The 18155-nt window shown below is 45.5% G+C and overlaps 1 protein-coding gene across 1 annotated transcript in view; it reads left to right on the top strand.

Annotated features, from left to right (window-relative positions):
* Window positions 1-18155, top strand: part of PHF20 (PHD finger protein 20) — a 161844-nt gene that overhangs the window by 18948 nt on the left and 124741 nt on the right. The window contains exon 3 of the mRNA XM_065414947.1: window positions 4284-4398. Within this exon, the coding sequence (XP_065271019.1) occupies window positions 4316-4398 (83 nt within the window). The 5' untranslated portion in view covers window positions 4284-4315. The remainder of the gene's footprint in view (window positions 1-4283; window positions 4399-18155) is intronic.

The raw sequence follows: 18155 nt of genomic DNA, 5'->3' as shown, positions 1-18155 counted from the left end.
CTGACCAGTGCGTGTAGCAGTTTGAGTCTGGATTCCAGGGAGATGTTCTTGTTCCTCCAAATTGGCTTTAGCTTTGCCACTGTTGTTTGCACAGGTCTTGCCAGAATTTCTGCCTTTGATTCTTCATCAGTGATGATTGCCCCCAAATATATTAGTTGATGTTTTATGGAGAAAGCAGGCTGAGTCTTTGGCATAAGGAGTGGTTGACTATAAAAGGACAAATGTCAAATGGGGTCATAGAGTTGTAAATGCTGTTGATAACTTAGAATAAAACCATATGCACAGAAGATCAATAAACAAGGCAAAAACCTAGGATAAATGCAGGTTGAATAGAGCTTAGATTGTCACAAATTTATCGTATTACGAACTTTGCAAATATAGTTAGACTGTTTCTAATTTTTAACCCTTTTCTTTGTTATACTTTTCAGGCTGAAACTAGGTATTCTGCTCTGCGTGGACAGAGTTGATATGGTGTCATTGGGAGGGAGTTTCATTTGTTTTCATTGGCAAGTATCTTGTACGGCAGTGGTCCCCAACCTTTTCCGTGGGGCGGGCGCTGGATGACTAGCCACTGAGGACCGTGGCCGCCGAAATGCCACCATGAAGCAGCGTCCTCAAGAGGCGTCGCTGCCGAAATTTGGCGGCATTTTGGCGGTAGTGCTTCTTGACGTTGCTGCTTCTCGGCGGCATTTTGGTGGCTGCTTTTTCGGCAGCCAGTAGGGCAGCCAGCACATGGATGCCCCGGTGGGCGCCATGGCGCCTGCGGGCACCGCGTTGGGGACCCTTGTTGTACGGCAGTGCCTCCAAAACAGGGAAAAGACACATTTGCTATGCCATTTGCCATTTTTACTAGATCCATTATGAAAAAAACTTAATGGAAATAATGAATAGCTAAAACAGCAGCTGTAACTATACTGTGGCTCCCTTTAAAAATTGGCACTTTGAAGAACAAATATTGAGAGATTGTGCAGGGTCATTGAATCTACACCACATCCAGAAGAGGTGCCTTTCCTACTCCTTGGATCTCAATTGTTCTTCTTTCCCTCTTGGTTCCTGATCCTACCCTCACCTGCTGGTTGACTTTCTTGTGCCATCTGGGCCCAGCACCTACTCTTGCCACTTATTTGACTCTTCTGCCCCCCTACTTCATTAAGATTCTCATTCATTATGGATCTGACCCAGTGGAAGTCTTTCTATTAGCATCACTAGGAATTGGATCAAGTACTATTTGCTGAGATTTGAGTCTCTTTTGTCGTCATGCATGTTCCAAAGGATGCAAGCAATGTTGCAGTGCAATTAGGAGCTCACAACAGACTCTAGTAGAGGCATCCAGGATGGCTGCTTGTACAGGTCTTTTCCAGGCTCTCTCCTGAATGAGGAGCCTGGCCCCCATAGAAGTAGCTGGAACTGAGGAAGAAAGTTAGCCAACACAAGGTGACATGCCTGCTCTGTATAGACCACCAGCAAGTGTTTCATGGACCACAGTTTAAGAGCCACTGATCCAGTCCATCCCCCATGGAGGCCCTTGCTGGGGGCTTTCCCTGCAGTCTATTTTCTAGTGTTTTCTTCTGGTTTGTTTTAAATGTCACAAGCAGCGTGGCTTCCATGGAGACTATTCAACAGTTTAACAGATTTCACAGTTAGGAAGAGTTTCCTAAAACTGTTTTATTTCAGCTATATTTTTTTCTTTTCCTAATTTCATTCTGTTAGGGCTTGAAATGAGCCACCCCAGAAAAGGGGCAGAGTTGGGAGGCAAACAGAGAACCACGAGGGTCAGTGGGAGGTATGGAGGCACAGCTGCCACCAAAGACAGGGCAATAAGGGAGTGTGGTTAGTGAGGTATGAATAGATTTCCACTCTTTTTTGTTCCCACTTTCACTTCTGGTTAAATACTTTTTTTTATTTTTGAGTAGTTTTAACTAGCTTTGCAGGTGTGGGACCTGATTAGCTGCACTTAATGTTACTTAAGACTAACTCCAGTAAATGGGGGAACATTGGTGTAAAACTGGTGCAAATGAGGCGAGTCATTAGTATTTGCATAATTAAGAACCTATTGGTGTTTCCATCATACATGTTTTTGTGGTTTAAATGGGTTTACCTGTGAAAACTCACTTTGAGATGAAGTACTTGCTATATGGATTAGAGAAAATGTGGGTGAGGTGATATCTTTTATTGGACCAACTTCTGTTGGTGAGAGGATGGTGGTGTCTCTCACCAACAGAAGTTGGTCCATTAAAAGATATTACCTCACCCACCTTGTCTCTCTAATATCCTGGGGCCAATACGGCTACAGCAATATTGCATGCTATATGTATTATCATGAGAATTTTTCTAATTACTACTTTCCATGTGTTTGAGGAAGGTGGTTTCTGTTCTTTGTGTGTTCTGGTAAAAACAAACTTTTACCTTTTAAAATACTTTCCCCCCATAACTGTTAATTTGGGGCTAGACTTTCAGACGGGCTCAGCTCTCATTTAGGAACATAGCAGTTGCCGGAGTGGAGCACACCACTAGTTCATCTCATCCAGCATCCTGTCTCAGACAGTGGCCAGAACCATATGTTTCAGAGGAAGAAACCCTATAGTAGGCAGTTATGGGGTAATCTTCCCCCCAGAGAAAGCTGCTTCGTAAGCCTCTGTAGTTAGATGTTGCCTTATGCTGCAACATTTGAGGATTTATATCCTTTCCAAAGTTCTTGTTTGTTTTTAAAATACTTATTATAACCCTGGATATTCTAACATCTGTTAGAAAAGTTTAATCCTTAATGGAATCCTGCTAAACACTTGTTCTAAATCAGGGGTTCTCAAACTGGGGGTTGGGACCCCTCAGGGGGTCATGAGGTTATTATGTGGGGGGTTGTGAGCTGTCAGTCTCTACCCCAAACCCCGCTTTGCCTCCAGCATTTATAATGGTGTTAAATATATTTTAACAAGTATTTTTAATTTATAAGGGGGGTCGCACTTAGAGGCTTACTATGTGAAAGGGGTCACCAGTACAAAAGTTTGAGCATCACTGTTCTAAATGATATCTTGTGCCAGTGAGTTCCACAATCAAATTGTGCACTGTTTCCTTTTATCAGTATGTCCCCTTTCACTTTCATTGGATGTCCCTGTGTTCTTGTACTGTGAGAGACTGAATAAAAGTTCCTGATCTATCTTTATTAGATTGTTCATTAATTTGTAAACTTTGATCAGGTCTCCCCTCTAAGTTACAATCTCAACCTTTTCAGTGTCATATACAAACCTTGGAGTTACTTGAGCATAGAGACTGCCGGTAGGTTGTAGTCTGTATTGAATTCTTAAGTTAAAATGGTTGAGGTACAGATTTTAGGAAAAGTTGCTGTTGAACAGGACTTTGCAATTAACTGGACCTAGAAATTAATGGGCTACTAAAGCAAGCCTTCCTTAGTGTGTTTTTAAGTAGTACTGGAGGCATTCACAACAATTAGCTATTTTTTAAATAGTTTTCAATAAAATACAAAAGAATAAATAGGTGAAAACACAGGAAAGGGAAATAACATACCAGGTGATATCTTAGATCTGAATTGACAAAAATAAATCATAATCATAATAATTAAGTCCGGTCTTTACTGTATCGATGATGCCACTAGTAAGGTACACTGCAGTGTGCAGAGAAAGGATGAGCTAATTCATTGTTTTCAGGAAGCTCATTAAAATGGCAGTTTGTGAGTGTATGTTAATTGTGTACATAATTAACTCTTGAAGAGATTCCTCACTAGTTTTACTAGAGCCTATGGTCTTTATGTTTTTGTTTTTCTGGTTCTGGTAAAAAAAAAAAAAAAAAAAAAGTTTTATTCTTATCACAAACATCACAAGACTCAATACTCAGGCAATATGGAAAGGCCATATTTCACTACATTAAGTGTTCCGTATTCTTTCATTCCTTTGTATGTTCTTGAAAGCTTTTCCTCTTCTGATAACTGATTTTTCTTTTACACCATATTTTTCCATGAACACAGTAAAAAGTGCACTCTGGGGGCTACCATGGATAGGTAACTTTTTAGCAATAAACTCTCCCCCTACCCCTCACTCTAAAAGATATTAGCAGTTCACCTAGAATAACTCAAAAATTTGCTTGTAAAAAATTTCATATTGATTTGAATCTCAGACACTTTCACTAGATTATTCCTTGTAAATAGGAAACATTGAGCAATGAATTATTTAAGAATACTTCTAACATTTTAGATGTTTTGGATTTACAGTGCATAGATTTATTTTTGTATGTATCTTTATTAGTGATTGATATTCAATTGCATTTTTCAGGGGAATAAAAACAGCGGTGTTGATATTACAAAATGACAAAACATCCACCGAATAGAAGAGGGATCAACTTTGAGGTGGGAGCCCAGTTGGAAGCCCGTGACAGATTAAAAAACTGGTATTTTTTAAAACTTAATATTATATTAACTATCACAAAAAGTTTCTTAGAATGTTACAAACACTTGGTGATATTATAGTTTTATTCTTATCACAAATGTTCTTGGAATCCTGTTCAGTGGTTTATGGAAAATTAGTTTATTTGTGTTTAACAGGCTTATCTGTGTACAATATACAAATTATAAAGCAACCGTTTCAAAGTGGAGAGTCTTTTTCAGCCCAGAATATCCAAGACAGAACCTCACCTTGCTCCCATCCAGCAGTATTTATGCTTCAGATAGTTTATAAGACCTGCTGTCTTGTACTGATTTCTAAAGGTGGCCAAATACTGGATTGAGGGGCTGAAAGTAGGACTATCCTCCTGTAGTGGGTGCCCTAGGTTGGGAATGTTGCTCTTTTGCCTGCCCTCTGGAGTTGAACTGTGAGGAAGAATATTTGTTGACTATAAATTCTATGATGGGGCAAAAAGAGAGAGTATATTTTGGAGTCATAGGAAGCCAGTTTAGAGCCCAGGTGTTATCTCCTGGGCCTGCTCAGTAAGCGGGAGGCTGCATTCTGTTTGCACTATCTGAAGCTTCTGAGTGATCTTCAAGAGTAGTTCCAGATACCTGTAGAGTGCCCTATGCTAGTGAAATTTGGAAATAAGCATGGAGAGATTCATGTCGGAGAAGAGCCAGCTGAAGATAGCATGAAATGCCTTTTACCATCACTGTCATCTAGGAATCTAAGAATAGTATGTGGGTCCAATATTGCCCCTGAAATTGAAAATCACTGGAACCAGAGATTTACCTTCTGAATGCAAAGATCAGTCATTATTCACCAGTAACTATATTTTTCCTTCTGGCTGCCTGCATCAACTCCATGTTATATGGATTGAGCCTGGCTTTCCTCCAAGAAGCAATCTTGGTTTGGCACAGGCAATCAAGGTTACTGTTTTAATTACAGAGATAGTACTCAGCTCTTTGCCTCTGTCAGCCTACAGATGGTATTGCAACCCAAACGTCTTTTCCATCTCCCTCATCAGTCTTACTACTTCTGATGTGTCAGCAGGACAACAACAAATTGGATTTTCCCATGAGGCCCGTTTAGGAGGATGAAGTGCTCATTGACACACTTTACAGCTCTTGTCCTAAAACAGGCTGTTACATCTGAAATGCCTTTAAACATTGTTAGTTAGAAAATAGAGAGGAAATTAAAGACATCAGATCTTAAATCCTGCTTGGCTGAGTTTGAGGTATGAAAGAATAAAGGTTGCCATGATAGTTTTACAGCTACAAATATTTAAGAGTATTTGCATCATATCTTAAAATCTTAGCTTTTGCTCAGATTAGGAGGACTGTTTTGATTATGGTTCTGTCCTGAATCTTTGTGCATCTGTGGTTTTCCTCCCTCTGGCTTTTTCTTCACTAGAGAAATTTGGCATGCTGACACTATGTAATTCCCAAGTCTGCCTGTAACACACCTTGTGTACATGAAGTACATTCCGTTACAGCTACTATTGGGTTTATATTTTATTTAAACCTTTGTGGTCCTCCACCGTGCCAGTCTTCAACATTCCAAAAATACTCCTGAGAACATAAGAATGGCATAATAGGTCAAACCAGTGGTGCATCTAGCCCAGTACCCTGTCCTCTGACAGTGCCAGATGCTTCAGAGGGAATGAACAGGACAGTTACTGTATCAAGTGATCCATCCCCTGTCCATCCAGTCCCAGCTTCTGGCAGTCAGGTTTAGGGACACTCAGAGAATGGGGTTGCATCCCTGACCATCTTGGCTGATAGCCACTGATGTACCCATCCTCCATGAACTTATCTCTTTCTTTTGTGAACCCAGTTATACTTTTGACCTTCACAGCATCCCCTGGCAATGAAGTCCGCAGATTGACTGTGCATTGTGTGAAGAAGTACTTCCTTATGTTAGTTTTAAATTTACTGCCTATTAAGTTCATTGAGTGAACCCTAGTTGTTGTTGTTCTTCGAGTGTTTGTTAATGTCGATTCCATTCTAGGTGTTCACGCACTCACGTGTGCGGACGTTGGAGATTTTTGCCTTAGTAGTATCTTTAGGGTCGCTTGTGGTGCCTCCTTTAGTGGCTTGATCATGCGTTGGTATATCAGGCACCGCGGGCCCTACGCCCTCTCAGTTCACTTTTACCGCCTGTGTTGGTTAGTCAGAGCACCTTTCTTTGCACAGCAAAGGCTAGCACTTTTGTCTCTTCTGAATTTAAGACTTAGGGCCTTGTAAATAGTGTTAAGTAGTTAAGTGTAGTTAGAAGTTAGGGTCCCATCACCTATGCCTGTAAGTGACCCCCACAGCAGCTGCCTTGAGTGCTTGGGGGAATCACATGTGAAGGACAAGTGTTGTCTCTGTAAAAACTTTTGACTCCAGGACCCAGAAAGAGCGTGATATTCATTTGAGGGCTGTCCTCATGGAGACTGCTCTCCAACCGGCTTCCGAGCCGCCCTGGCCGGACTCAATCCCTAGTACCTCAGTCTCTGAGCGCAGCACACTCCCGACAGCAGGCTCCGCCTGGCACCGCTCCCCATCACTGGTGCCCAAAATGAAAACTAAGAAGCACGGCTCCCTGGCACCAGGCAAGAAAGGGCATTGGGCAAAGGACCCAGTTTGAGCACTCTGGAGCCATGTGGATTTGCTTCCCCAGTCAGGGTCCTTAACGCCTTAAAAGATCCACCACCTACTCCCGTGAGCAGTAGGGGACCCAAACTTGTGGTGACATCGACACCTTCCCAAGCTCCTCCAGTGCCAAGAGAGGAGAGGCCTCTGCCCACGCTGCCGGCACCCTGTGTGCAGCAGGAAGCGGCAAAGGCTCCCTATTATGAGGGCAAGCCAGCCACCAAGACCCCCCCAGAGGGCAGTTGAGCGCCGCCGATCCCCTGAGGCAAGGCAGTGCTCTCCGTCTCCATGCCACAGGTCTCTGGCATTGCAGCCCAGAACCTCTGGGGCTTGCCCTTGATCACCGGCACCGCGTTTGCGGTCGCCGCCACCTCGATGCGTATCGTCTAGCGGGAGGCGCCGGTCACCATATTATTGGCACTTTGCCCTCCTGCTGGTCGTCCTCTCAACACAGATCTCCATCAACTGCCCCATGGGAGCACTCTCCATCATGACGCTGGTCCCCACGACACCGGCACCGGTCCTCCCACTTCAAGCACCAGTTTCTGGCGGCGATGGTCAGCAGACAAACGCAGGTGTTGATGGCCCCGCTGTGGTCACTGGAAGGGGATTCCACTGGAAGAGCAGTTTAGCCCTCGCCAAGACTCCACCGGCGCGATTGGGCACCAGAGGCTGCGTTGACTTCTATGGCGCCACCTTGGCAGCATGGCCAGTGGCCAGCGTAGTGGCCCTATTGGAATGCGTGGGGCATGCCAGTGATGCCGATGCCCCCTTCGTACCGCTCATCTGCTATCACTTTGGAACAACAGTTGACGGCACCGGGCTCGGTGCATGAAATGCGCTCAGAGGTAGGGGTAGAGGAGCTAGTGCCCCCCCAGCCCCCTTCCTCCATGGGGGATGATGCCCCAGGGCCTCCCCTGGCGGTACAATCATCATCCTCGTGTCCAGACGAGGTGGTCACGGGACCCTCGAGGGCCAGCCGCCAGATGATTTTAAAGAACAAGAACACCAGGCCCTGCTTCGACGGGTGGCTGAGAACTTGGGCCTAGAGGTGGAGGAGATGGCCGAGCAGGCGGACACCTTGTTCAGTGTGCTCTCAGCCTGTACCCTGCCCATGATGTGCTACCAGTGCATGATGGTGTCCTGAAAATTGCCAAGGCCCTCTGGAAAACCCTGTCGTCCATCTCTCCTACCACCAAAAGGGACGAAAAGAAGTACTGTGTCCCAACCAAAGGGTTTGAGTACCTATATACCCACCATTGTCTGGGCTTGCTGGTAGTCTTTGTGGCCAATACGAAGGAGAAGCAGGGGCACACCAGTTCCAACTCCCAAAAATAAAGAGGCCAAATAATGGGACCTTTTAGTGAGGAAAACTTATTTGACAGCCAGCCTGCAATTCCGGGTGGTGAACCACCAGGCTCTCTTTGGTGGGTACAATTTTAACTTATGGGACTCTCTCTGTAAGTTCAAGGAGCCCCTCCCCCAAGATTTGGCGCAGGAATTCGGCACCCTGGTAGAGGAGGGTACCACGACGGCCAGGTGCTCTCTCCAAATGGTATGGGACGCGGTGGACTCGGCGGCTAGGGTGGTCGCATCGACGGTGGTCATGTGGCAGCTCCTGGCTTCAGACCGCTGGCCTGTCCCAAGAAATGCAGACCTCAATCCAGGACCTCCGATTCAATGGGAATGGATTCTTAGGTTGCATGGGTTGAAGGACACGCGGGCCGCCCTTCGCTTGCTGGGTATGCGTACACCACAGTCTGCAAGGAGGCAGTTCCGGCCGCCCCCACTGCCAAGACCTTGGCAGACTTGACCAGGAGTCTGCAAGGAGAAAGTATTAGAGACACGAGCTTTAGTCGTCGCCGCCCCTCCTCCTCCTGCTTACCCACGCAGCCAAGCCAAGCATCCTGGGAGCCAAAAGCGCTCATTTTGAAGGTGCACTCGAGAGTGATGCCCCAGTCAACTCCCTGGATCCACCTTGTTCTTTCCTCGACTGTCTTCATCCCTACAGTTTGGCCTAGTTGCGGGTCACCTCAGACCGCTTGGTGCTAGAAATAATATCTCAGCGCTATACCCTGCAATTTTTGGCTGCCACCCCCATTCTTCCCCCATCCCTCTTCAGCGACCCTTCTCACAAGCAAGTCCTGGTTCAAGAGGTCGAGAACCTCCTGCACTTGGGGGGCGGTGGAGGAGGTCCCTCAGGTCATGAAAGGAAAGGGGTTCTATTTCTGCTACTTCCTAATCCCGAAAACAAAAGGGGGGCCTCAGACCTATTCTGGACCTGCGTTGCCGCAACAAGTCTCTCAGGAAGTTGAAGTTTCGTGTGGTCTCCCTTGCTCCATCATCCCCTCCCTGGATCGGGAAGACTGGTATGCCGCCCTCAACTTGAAGGACACGTATTTCCATGTTCCAAGGTCACAGACGTTGCCTCAGTTTCATAGTGGGCAGAAGCCATTTTCAATTCACGGTGCTGCCCTTTGGCTTCTCATTGGCCCCAAGAGTGTTCACAAAACGTATGGCGCCAGTGGCTGCTTACCTGAGACGTTGAGGGCTCCAGGTCTTCCCGTATCTCAGTGACTGGCTCATCAAGGGCAGGTCTCCAGAACAAGTACAGAGGAGTCTCGATCTTGTGTGTTTCACCTGCCGCGACCTGGGCCTGTTAATAAATGAGAAAAAGTCCACCTTAAGGCCAGTCCAGCTAATAGTTAATTGGGGTGGTTTTTGACCTGGAAGTGCGTTTTTAGGCCATGTCGGACCTGATCTCCCATGTGAAGAACCACCCGCTCACCACGGCTCACACCTGCCTGTGGTTGTTGGGCCGCATGCACGTTCATGGTCAGTCATGCCCAGCTCCATCTCCGGCCTCTGCAAGCGTAGCTGATGTTGATCTACATCCCCAACAGGAACAACCTAGACCAGATAGTCAGGGTGTTGGATTACATCTAGTCGTTCCTGGTGGTTGGATCAGTGGGTCAGTGTTGGAGGGAGTTCCTTCGCGGCCCTGTCACTGACCCTGGTCTCAGATGCTTCGGACCTGGGCTGGGAAGCCCACCTGGTTGCGGGATGATCTGGCCCTCCGTTTCAACGTCAGGGAGCTCAGAGCGGTTCACCTGGCTTGCCAGGCTTTCTTGCCCCACCTGAAGGGCAAGGTGGTGGAGGTCCTGACAGACAATACCGCCGTGATATATTACATCAACAGGCAGGGTGGAGCCAGGTCATTGGTCCTTGGCCAAGAAGCTCTCCGCCTTTGGGACTTTTGTGTGCAGCATACCATTCATCTGGTAGCTGCGCGCCTGCCTGGGATCAGGAATGTATTAGCAGATCACCTCAGCAGGAAGGTCTCACTTCGCCACGAGTGGTTGCTCCATCCAGAGGTGGTCAGTATAATCCCCCAGAGGTGGGGGACTCTCCGGTTGGACCTGTTTGCATCCAGGCAGAACAGGAAATGCCATGTGTTCTGTTTGATATGGGGGATGGACAGGGACTCCCTGTCAGACGTATTTCTCATCCCGCGGTCAGGGGCTATGATATATGGCTTCCCACCAATTCTGTTGATTCACAGTGTCCCTGTGAAAATCAAGCAGGACAGCGCAAAGATTATCCTAATAGCCCCTGCGTGGCCTAGCCAGCACTGGTTTGGCACGCTGCTGAACCTTTCAGTAGCCACCCCGCTGCAGCTGCTCCTCCTGGCTGGATCTGCTGTCCCAGAACTAAGGCAGCCTTCTGCACCTGAACGTGGCGGTGCTACTTGACAGTATGGCTGCTGCATGGCTAAACGCAGACAAACGGGAATGCTCGGCCCCGGTTCAGCAGGTCTCGTTGGGTAGCAGGAAACCCTCCACCAAAGCTGCTTACCTGGCCAATGGAAAAGGTTCACATGCTGGGCCTCGGAACAGCCTATTCAGGCCCCTCAGGCTTCACTGCAGGAGATCCTGGATTATATTCTGTACCTCAAACTTCAAGGTTTGTTCCTGTCATCGGTCAGGGTCTATCTGGCTGCTATTTCTGCTCCATTCTCTGTTCCAAGGCAGGTTTGTCTTCGCTCATGATATGATGACCTGGTTTTTGAAAAGTCTGGAGCATCGCTACTCGCATGTCCGGGATCCCATCCCTCCTTGGGACCTGAATCTCGTGCTGCTGAGACTAATGGGGGCTCTCCTTTGTGCTCCTGGCTTCCTGCTCTCTCCTGAAAGGTTTCGTTCTTGGTTGTGATAACGTCAGCCCGCAGGGTGTCCGAGATCAGGGTTACTTCAGAACCGGCCTATACGGTATTCTTCAAGGATAAGGTTCAGCTGCGACCACACCCAGCGTTTCTGCCCAAGGTCACTTCCCAGTTTCATACTGACCAGGACATATGTTTACCTGTCTTCTTTCCAAAGCCTCATATGTCAGTTGAAGAATGCAGGCTGCACGGTCTGGATGTCCGGAGGGTGCTGGCCTTCCACATAGACAGGACAAGGCCATTCCGTAAGTCGCCGAAGGTGTTTGTTGCGGTGGCAGACAGAATGAAGGGTCGCCCAGTGTCTGCTCAAAGGATTTCATCCTGGATCAGTGCCTCCCTCTGCTGCTATGAGCTGGCAAACATGCCTCTGCCGGGAATCATTACGGCACATTGACCAGGGCACAGGCGTCATTAGCGGCCTTCCTGGTGCAGATTCCAATCCAAGAGATCTGTAGAGCCGCTGCCTGGTCTTCTGTCCACACGTTCGTGTCTCATTATGTACTTACTCAGCAAGCTCAAGATGATGCTGGTTGTGGCAGAGCAGTGCTGCAAGCTGCACAACCATGAACTCTGAGCATGGTGGACACTTCGTGGACACTGCTTGTGAGTCACCTAGAATGGAATCGACATGAGCACTTGAAGAAAAGCGGTTACCCACCTTTTCGTAACTGTTGCTCTTTGAGCTGTGTTGCTCATGTTCATTCCATTACCCGCCCCTTCTGCCCCTCTGTCGGAGTTGCCGGCAAGAAGGAACTGAGAGGGCGTAGGGCTGGCAGTGCCTCATATACCGACGTATGAGCGCGACACTCAAGGAGGTGCCACAGCTGACCCTATGGATACTGCTAAGGCAAAAATCTCTGACAACTGCGCTTGTGGGCACGCGCGCACACCTAGAATGGAATGGACATGAGCAACACATCTCGAAGAACAACAGTTACGAAAAGGTGGGTAACTGTTTTTTATGTGATGGGGTAAATAATATTTCCTTATTCACTTTCTCCACACGATTCATGATTTTATAGACTTCTATCATATCTCCCCTAAGTTGTCTCTTTTCCAAGATACAGACCCAGTTTCCTCATATGGAAGCTGTACCATACCCCTAATCATTTTGTTTTGTTTTGTTTTGCCCTTTTCTGTACCTTTTCCGGTTCTAATATATCTATTTTGAGATATGGCAACCAGAACTGCATGCAGTTTTCAAGATGTGAGCAGACCATTGATTTATATTTTGATATTTTTTGTTTTATCTATCCCTTTCCTATTGGTTCCTAATATTAGCTTTTTTGACTGCTGTTGCACATTGAGCAGATGTTTGCAGAGAACTATAAGAACATAACGGCCATACTGGGTCAGACCAAAGGTTCATCTAGCCCAGTATCCTGTCTTCTGACAGTGGCCTATGCCAGGTGCCCCAGAGGGAATGAACAGAACAGCTAATCAAGTGATCCATTCCCTGCTGCCCGTTCCCAGCTTCTGGCAAAAACTATTAAAGACTTTCTGAAAATCCAAGTACAATATATGGACTGGATCACCCTCGTTTGTGTGCTTGTTGACTCTATCAAAGAATTCTAATAGATTGGTGAGGCACAATTTCCCTTTACAAAAGTCATGTTGACTCTTTCCCAACGTATTGTGTTAATCTATATGTCTGATAATTCTGTTCTTTATTATAGTTTCATCCAGTTTGCCTGGTACGGAAGTTAGGCTTACCAGCCTGTAATTGCTAGGATTTGCCTCTGTAGCCCCTTTTTTTTTTTTAAAAAAATAGGCATTACATTAGCTACCCTCCACTCACCTGGTACAGAGGCTGGCTTAAACAATAGGTTACATACTGCAGTTATTAGTTCTCAATTTCATATGAGTACCTTCAGAACTCTTGCGTGAATACCATCTGGTCCTGGTGACTTACTACTGTTTAATTTATAGATTTGTTCCAAAAGCTACTCTATTGACACCTCAATCTGGGACAGTTCCTGGGATTTGTTACCTAAAATGAATGGTTTAGATGTGGGAGTCTCCCTCACATCACGTGCAGGGAAGACCAATGCAAAGAATTCATGTAGCTTCTCTGCAATGGCCAGGTCTTCCTTGCGTGCTTCTTTAGCACCAATGTCATCCAGTGATCCCACTGTCTGGCAGGCTTCCTGCTTCTGATGGATTAAAAAAAAAAAAAAAAAAGGCTGTTAGTTTTCGTTTTTTGCTAGCTGCTCTTCAAACTATTTTTGGCCTGCCTAATTATACTTGACTTGCCAAAATTTATGCTCCTTTCTGTTTTCTTCAGTAACTGCTGTAACTGCTTCTGTTTGCTGCATGCCTCTTGGCTCAATTTTGCAATTCCATGTGGCATGTTCTCTGCTCAATACAGGTAGTTCTGGAATGTAATTCTGGAAGCTACTGAGATTCTTTCCCCCCTTTGCTATGAACCTCTGAAATGGAGCAGGCAAGGTCTGTCTTTCATCATTTTGGGAGAGACAACATAAAACAAATATTTATGAGTTTTGCTGTTGCTCTAGCTGGAGCTGCTCTACTCTGCTTCCTGTTCAGCTGACTCCAGGGTTCATCCCATCATGATGCTATACTTTCAAAAAAAATTGTCGTTGCATGGCTCGTGCATTGTGAACTGGACCTTTATGTCCCTAATTCTACTTCTAAAATACTTTCAAAATGTAATTATTAGATCATATATTCAATAAAAAATATTGGACTTGGCAGGGTTTGTGCCCGAGAATGCTGTGGGGCCTAAAGTCTGCGTAAATAAATTGGGTGACACTGGAGTGATTTTGGCTGTGGAGTGATTTTTCCAGGCATCCCTTTTGGATGATATTAACTCTGGTTAGAGGAGTTCCTGAAGCCAGTCCCAGGTCCTCTTTATTCCAGTGGGGAGTAGGTTACCAGTCTATTCCTAACTGATTTTTATAGAGGCAGTTATGGAGCGATGCCTCCCTCAATCGCTCATTCCTGGAATTGCACAAAATTAATGATGCACTTCATAGAGGTCCCATGTGATAATTAGAAATAAATGTACTAGTGCCTCTTGGTTTTGTACATTGATTGTTACCCCCACCCTGCACATCAACCGAAGTGCATTTCCAACAGCAATATTAACATACATCCACCACAAAATATATTAAACTTGTCAACTTTTTTGTGCAGATCATACTGTCTTCTGCAAGAGTTGCAGATGCTTAGCATCATTAAAGATTTGGCTTTGAGATTTTTTTTTCTATATAATTACTCTTTCCTCCTAAGCTGTGTATTTTTAACAAAATTATCAGCATTCAAATTAAGGATTTACGAGGTTTTCTTTTCTATTGCATGTAGATACAGTAACTGTTAGTATTTCACAAGCTTTTGCGTTCTACATGTAGGATTTAGATTGTTTTAAGTAGAAGTGTAACTGTTTGGTAATTTGTATTCATTTGAGCTATCCTCCAGGGCCTTAATAATCTTAAAATATTACTTTTGCTGAGAACTGGATGTACTTGCAATTAGATTTGAATAAAATATCCCTAGAGTACATGCTTCGTGTGTGTGTGTGTGTTTAGTAGTACCTTGTAGTCAGTTATGGCAGATTCATAATACTGTTAAATTTCTTTAATAAATGAGAATTTGCCTGGAGAATTTTCACTTCTGTGCTACTGATTAGAAAGTTGTCAAATTTCTAATTGGACAAGTACAGGTAAGTTGAACACTGTTTTCTTTTTTTGCATAAAACAACAAAAATCTGTGATTCAGAGGCAAAAGTATTGGTGTTAAGCTGTAAGTGTATTTAGGGTAAGAGATGTGTTAATGAAACACCCACTTATAGTACTATAGCTATTGAAAGAGTTAATATACAATTTCACTTAAATGCTTACAGATGCTACAGTATATGTTCATTTTGTAGCATGTTTTATTGCATTTTTATTTCAATTGACTTTCATGATTCTGGATTGTCCTCTTATAGAATAGTACACCTTACCGCAGGATGCTGTGTATCCATCTAAAGTTGTAGTGAAAAAATCGTTTGACATTCAAATGTAGTATTTGAGAAGTATGTGGTCATGTAATTTAAGACTGTTATAATACATGTGCACAAGGAGCAGAGTAAAGGTTGTGTTGTGTCATCTTGAAATTTGTGATGTTTATAGCTTTGCTTGCCTAATCATGCAACCATAATGTTCTCTAAAGGTAGCTCAGTAGACTAAATTTCTTTTAGTTTGTTTTTAAAAAATAAAAATAAAAGTTGAGGTGTTTAATGTGCAATTCATTTATCTGTGTGTCTGTCTTCAGCCAGCCTTTTCTAGGCAGCACTCTGGTTCTGCTGCCATGTGCAGGAAATACATGAGCTTATGTTTAATGGATGATACTGGTATGCCTGCCTCTTCAAAATGTCTGACCTTTGTTGCTACAAGTACTATTGCCAAATGGAAGAGAATGGGAGAGAGAGCACCAAACAAGGCCACCCCTTTCTCCAAGCAAAGGCAGATGACTTATGTATGTTGTAGTTATAGGCACTGGTTTATGATACACTGTCACCAACTATTTGATAAAATTAACTCTGTACCAAAAGTTTCTAAGAGTTAGTCAACGCTACTGAAATGCTTTTGGCATTCTCAGCTGGTAGGAAGGTCTCGTGTGTGTATCTGGACATGACAGATGAAGGGATTCATTTTCCAGTTCTTGTCAGAGGTCATTCCACCTTTCATGGGTCCTGCTTGATTGAGATGGAGGATGGTAGGTAAAATATGATAACGTTTTTGTTGACTTTGAAGTCTGTCTTCAGGCTGAGCAAGATAGAACATCTTCATTCTTCTTGGGGGGTAGGAGTAATTGTGTATCTCTAGAGTACAAACCTTTTATCAATGTCTGTTGTGGTCTTATGCCAAATAGGTCATAGCGATTGAGATATCTTATAGATTTGAGAGGGAGCTATGCAGGCTGTGAGATCTAGCTGTTGGCAGTTTTTTAGATTGGGTTTCAGTAAATATTTCATGGATGCTTCCTACAGGGGAGAGATCCTGGAGCACTGGGCCTAGCACATGAGCTGAGGTCTGAACCAGAGGCTATGAACCAAAGTTAGGCCATGTATTAAAGTAAATGTTCGCAAGTTCTCTGTCCAATGTATGACATTGGCAAAAGTATTACTAGTGTTGCTAAAACATAGGCACTCCTAAGAAGTAACAGATACTGGGTATATGTGAGAACACACTCCAAAAAATAGCCCAAGAATATCCTGACTGAACGCCAAAAAGAGGATGTTTTGCCTGAGACACCTGGAGCATGATACAAGGGGAGTAACAATCAAATGTCATGAAACACATAAAGTGATAGGTAAGTTGCTTGTTTCAGTCTATAAATGTTGGGGTACCTTGCTGTAACCTTTTGTGTGGCTGATGGGACAGCAGAGACTCCTGCGGACTGAGCTGTTCCTTGCCACAGTCATCTGGCCGAGCGCCTTTGTTGCCAAACTTGAGTCTGTGGTCTTTCTGGGTAGTACTGTCGAGGTCTGCTGAACCAACTATCTGCGCTAGGCTGGGACAGCAGATGGAGAGAGCGCACACGCACCTAACTGATCACACTTCCTAATCTAACATCTCTCTCTATTTGAGAAAATTGTAGAAGGTGAATGTCCCAAAGTGTTTCGTAGCATTGTGACCTCCATCTCTTTCTGCTGTGTATAACGGTTTGTAAAAAGGTTTCCAATAATTTTGAAGATATCTTCTGGTTCTTCTTTGAGTAGATGCAGATGTGAATTCCACTTAGGTGTATGTGCGTGCTGGAACATTTTCCCTAGCAGTACCCGTAGAGGGTCAGCACTTGCACCTCATGGCTGTGGCCCCTCCCCTGGCTGCACCTCATGGCTGTGGCCCCTCCCCTGGCTATATGAGTGGGTGACAACCCTGACCCCCCTCCCCCCCCCAGTTCCTTATCGCCCATGGCGATGAGAGTCTGAGTTCTGTGTGGTTGTAGTCTCTCAAACTCTCATTTAGTGTTTATTGTTGTTGTGTATATAGTCAGTTACTTAGTGTTCCCTGGTGCTGCCCTTACCAGTGTCCCTCCCTTTTTGTGGAGGGACGATCCCCAAAAGTGACTCCCACATAGGGTGCTTGCTTTGTCTCAGCAAGGCCCACCTTAAGGAATACTGTTTAATTTTTAAATTGTTTAAAAAGTGGAATCAGGTGGTGCTGGACCTTCGCCTCAAGCAGCACCTGTTTGAACAAGTTATGCGGCCTTATCTGGTACAGAGGCCCTCCTTGGGCCGAAGATCGCCCTCGGGCTCGGAGAGTGCTCCCACCTCTTGTTCTGGGACAGGTGCCTCACTGAAGAGACAGAGGAGCCGTTCCTTGTCAGTGCCAAAGAGGAGGTCTCTTAAGACTGGGACGCTCCAGGTGACTGGAGGAAAAGTGCAGACCGGCACAGGCCCAGTTCTGTGCCATCCCACACACCAGGTACCTCTGATCTTCCTCGTTACCAAGAGGGAAGGGCAGAAACCTCATACCGTTGACTCTAGTTCTGGCCTCCGGGTGTCTGTTGAGTGTGGTACTGACAAGGGAATTACCGGTACCAACTGTGTCCATGTTGTTAGCATGCCAGGCAGCTGCAGACCTCTGCCTTTTGGTCCCGACCTCACCGTTGGTCCAGGACTTTCCCAGGGCTGTGCCGCCTATGACCCTTCCAATGGAGGAAGCCGCTAAGCCTTTGTGTCTGTCGGCGCTGCATCTGGATGCTTCCCTTCTGTGTTGGGGATGGAGTCAGTACTGGAATCAGTGCAGGGAACCTTGGCCCGGGACTCTCGTTGGCCTGCTGCATTCCACACTTCAAGGCGGCTCCCGCCTTCCCCCTCCCCCCACCCCACAACATTGCCACCTTCAGGTGCTCCAGTACTGATGTTTGTTCCAGGACCGCCCACTGCCTGTG

Source organism: Emys orbicularis, chromosome 12 (genome assembly GCF_028017835.1).
Source record: "Emys orbicularis isolate rEmyOrb1 chromosome 12, rEmyOrb1.hap1, whole genome shotgun sequence".
NCBI lineage: Eukaryota > Metazoa > Chordata > Testudines > Emydidae > Emys > Emys orbicularis.
The sequence above is the reverse complement of the archived record's forward strand: the minus strand, read 5'-3'. Positions and strand labels throughout refer to the sequence as shown.